The sequence below is a fragment of the Gekko japonicus genome, unplaced genomic scaffold, assembly GCF_001447785.1.
Source record: "Gekko japonicus isolate JY-2015 unplaced genomic scaffold, Gekko_japonicus_V1.1 scaffold177, whole genome shotgun sequence".
NCBI classification, from domain to species: Eukaryota; Metazoa; Chordata; class Lepidosauria; order Squamata; family Gekkonidae; genus Gekko; species Gekko japonicus.
The window spans coordinates 265,042-269,059 of record NW_015161408.1 but is presented as its reverse complement, the minus strand read 5'-3'; the positions used below and the strand labels follow the sequence as shown (position 1 = coordinate 269,059).

The 4,018-nt window shown below is 53.4% G+C and overlaps 1 protein-coding gene across 1 annotated transcript in view; it reads right to left on the bottom strand.

The window, feature by feature from the left end:
- The window catches only part of ADAMTS15 (ADAM metallopeptidase with thrombospondin type 1 motif 15), a 66,113-nt gene that overhangs the window by 18,318 nt on the left and 43,777 nt on the right, over window positions 1-4,018 (bottom strand). The window contains exon 3 of the mRNA XM_015426500.1: window positions 1,045-1,229. Within this exon, the coding sequence (XP_015281986.1) occupies window positions 1,045-1,229 (185 nt within the window). The remainder of the gene's footprint in view (window positions 1-1,044; window positions 1,230-4,018) is intronic.

Here is a 4,018-nt window from a genome sequence, read left to right as displayed (position 1 = left end):
AACCACTACACCAAACTGGCTCTAATAAACATAAGTCATTATCACAAACTATTTGTTCTCTTCTTGAGTATCCTACAAACCTAAAAACGGACTCTGACAGGCCCAGATTCTAAAGGCTCCGGTCACACTGGAGGTTTTGCCCCGCAAGAGGGACGGATCGGGGGCGCATCAAACGGGCGTGATCACACCGCAACATCTGGGAAGCGGAGCACACCCGTCCCCGATCCGTCCTTTCCAGGGGGAAACGCATAGCAAAAAAGAACCTAGAAAAGAGTACTACCTACCTGAAGCTCCGCAGCAAGGGCGGCCGTGGGATCGCCGGCATGCCCATCTTCCACAGCATTTGAGGTTCTTGGCCAAACTGCGCATGCGCGCACATGTGCAGCCGGCTGCCTCGCTCTCCGTCCCGTGGCTTCCCCCCCCAGCATCTGATTGTGCCGGGGAGCAACTGCACGGCGGCTCAGGGGATCTGTCTGATCCCACCGCCACGTGTCTATTTTGCTGCGGCTCAGAAAAGCCGCGCTTTCGCCGTGCTTTCCCCCCCACCCGTGTGACCGGGGCCTGAGTTCACCAATCTCCACATGGAATCCTCCTGAAAACTTTTAGTATTGTGTTACCAACATTCTTGTGAATCCCATCTTCAAATTCACCTTGACATTCCATCTGGTCAGTTCAACAGTTCAACAGCAACTCTTTAACCTGGGGAATCCTACAAGACAGAGCTCGCTGCCATTTCTGGCCACCTTAACCAAGTAGAAACCAGGAAGAGAGGAGGGCACCACGGGGTGGCAGCCAAAGAGGCAACTAGGGTCATGTTCACATTCTGCAGGCATAGTCATTCACATAGTACCACTTTGGGGCCTGGTAGAACACTTCTCTCTTTTCCCTCCTCTGTGACTGAAGCCACATACACCCAGGCCTGGGGTGTTTAGTCCATCCTTATGACCGCCCAGTAATTCATGCCACGCAGCTCTTCCACCCAAATTGCTCTCTCTCTGCCTTGCCCCTCACCCCCCCCATGCACCTTTCCTGTATCGGCGGCACCCCATCCCCACACTCACCGTGCCCGCTGTCCAAGAAGTCTGTGATGATGGCCGCACTGCAGGCCGACCAAGGGTTGGTGCGGTCGATCTGTATGAGAGTGGGCGACATCATGTGATTGGTCTTCAGCTTCCCAAAGACCTCTTCGCAGACCTTCACGTTGTCGTGAGGCATGTTGAACACGTGCCCTGGAAGCAGAAAGAGTCCAGAGTTGAAAACCACAAACAGAATTCATGCAACCTCCACCATGAGGCGCTCTCATTCTTTAAAGAACTCCATGCTTTCCTACAGATTAGGGCAGGCCCATATGAAACAGTCCCCCATCCAGCCAAACGCATTCCCACCAGCCATGTCTGGCAACCAGCCAGGGGCATGATACACCACTTGTCTGTCTGAGTGCCAGGGGTCATTTCCTGCAGGAGCGCACAGGAGCGGAGCTCCGGCAGTAAGGAGCCCAGGGGGCGGGCACATGCAACAAGCCCTGCCCCCCTCGGTCGGGCCACAAGAAGCAGCCAGGTAAGATGCAGAGGGCCCCCCCCCCCGCCTTCAGGTACAAGCTCTCCCTCCTCTGTGAGGACAGATCTGCACGTCCCCCCATCCCCCATAGCTAGCAATCCAAAACAGTCCAGTGGAGCCTGAGCAGTGGGTGTTGCCTTCTGACACACTTCCGGTGATGTCAGGGGGTGTGGCATATGCAAATGAGTTATGCTAATGAGCTCCGGCACCTCTTTTTCCACAAAATGACCCCTGCTGAGTGCAATCAATGGCTGGGAGTCTCCTGCCTCCCTGAAGGGCTCTCCATCCGACAACTACTAGCCATGGAGATTAACGAGAACCTCCACATCCAGAGGTAGTAAACCTCTGAATCGCAGCACTAACATCAGGGAAAGGCCTTGGCCTCTATGCCCCATTTGTTTGTCCTCGAGGGCTGCCTATTGGCCGGTATGTGAAACAAGATGCTGGGTTAGATGGACCACTGCTCTGATCCAGCATGGCTTTTTAAATGTTGTTATGCTTCCCTGAATCCATAATCTCTCTCATGGATCACTGCCTTGATGTGGCGAGGGGGCTTGCATGGTTCGATGAGGCTGTGGGCTATGCCGTGGAGGGCCACCCAGGATGGATAGGCCACAGTGGAGAACTCAGACAAAATGTGATTCACTGGAGAAGGAACTGGCAGCCCACTCCAGGATCTTTGCCAAGGAAAGCCCCATGGACAGTAACAAAAGGCTACAAGATATGACGCCGGAAGATGAGCCCCTCAGGTCGGAAGGTGTCCAATATGCTACTGGGGAAGAGCAGAGGGCAAGTACAAGTAACCCCAGAAAGAGTGAAGCGGCTGGGCCAAAGCCGAAAGGATGCCCAGCTGTGGATTTGCCTGATGGTGAAAGGAAAGTCCGATACTGCAAAGAACAATATGGTTAGATAGTGTTATCCAGGGCTCTAGTCGGGGGGGAGCTCTCAGGTACGGAGCTCCGGAAGAGAACCTCTAGGGGGCGGGGCGGTCACGTGGTGAAGCCCCGCCCCCTTCTTTACCCCACCCTCTGCTTCGATCCTCATTCCGTTTGGGAATGAGGATGAAGCAGGAGGGTAAGTAGCCGGGCCTTCTGACACACTTCCGGTGATGTCAGGGGGTGTGGCCTTCTGTCACTTCCGGTGATGTCAGGGGGCGTGGCATATGCAAATAAGTTATGCTAATGAGTTATGCTAATGAGCTCCGGCAGCTCTTTTTCTACAACAAGACCCCTGGTGTTATCAATGCAATGAACATGAACTTAAGCAAACTCCAGAGGATGACGGAAGACAGGAGGGCCTGGCATGATGTGGTCCATGGGGTCAACTGTGTGACTGAACAACAACAATAAGAACAACAAAAGAATCCATAGGAATTAGAGACACCAGACAGGGCCTGGCAACCAATAGGGGAACTTACTGGTGGCGGGGGGGAGGGCCTTCCCAGCAATGTAATGACATTGCTGGAAACGTTGCCAGTGACATACTGACATCACTCCTGGGGATGCTCAGGCATTTGGGCAAATCTCTATGCACAAAACTTGGAGACTTTTGGAAGCCTGGGGAGTGGTATCAGCTCATCAGGATGTTGCTAACATTCCCCCCACTTCCCACCATTTCCCCCTCACCAGAGACAGTGGGGAATCCCCCACCCCGAGCGGATGAATGGCAGCCCTAATCATAATGCTTAAGAGAGCTGCGGTGGCTCAAGCGGTTAAGACGCTGAACTGCAGGCTGTGGAAGGTCAGTAGTTCAGCAGTTCGAGACCCGAGTGTGCCGCATGACGGAGTGAGCTCCCGTCTCTAGTTCCAGCTCCTGCCAACCTAGCAGTTCAAAAGCAAGAAATTGCAAGTAGATAAATAGGTACCACTTCGGTGGGAAGGTAACAGCGTTCCGTGCGCCTCGATGTCTAGTCATGCCGGCCACATGACCATGGAAATGTCATGTGGAGATGAGCACCGCAACCCTAGAGTCGGATTCGACTGGCTTTCGAGCAAGGGAACCTTTACCTTTATGCTTCCATTACGCCCCAGGATAATTCCTATATTCTGGAGCTACTTCACTCTGTGAAGTACACACCTCTGCGAGAATACAAGCCTGCAAGTCTACCTCCTTGGATGAGATTAAGGCATCAGGGGCTTGAGTTTCTCATCTGCTGGAATTTCATAACCTCAACGAGGGTCTAGTATTCAAGACAGGATTTGGGCCTTGGTTCCTGAACTTTCCGGTCCCTTTTGCTTTACTCCTTTCTCTCGCATCACTCCTAGAATGGCTAGTAGTCTCAGCCACCTTCATTTCCTGGCTCCCTCATCCCAACTCTGAGGCCGGCCAGCCGCAGATGACATCAGATCTGGGCACCACAGGTCATGGCTGAAGAGAGAGGAATCGAGAGTGGCACAGTCTCCAGAAGCAGGTGGGTAATCGGGCACCACTCCAGTCTGGGATTCAGCGCCAAGAACCTATA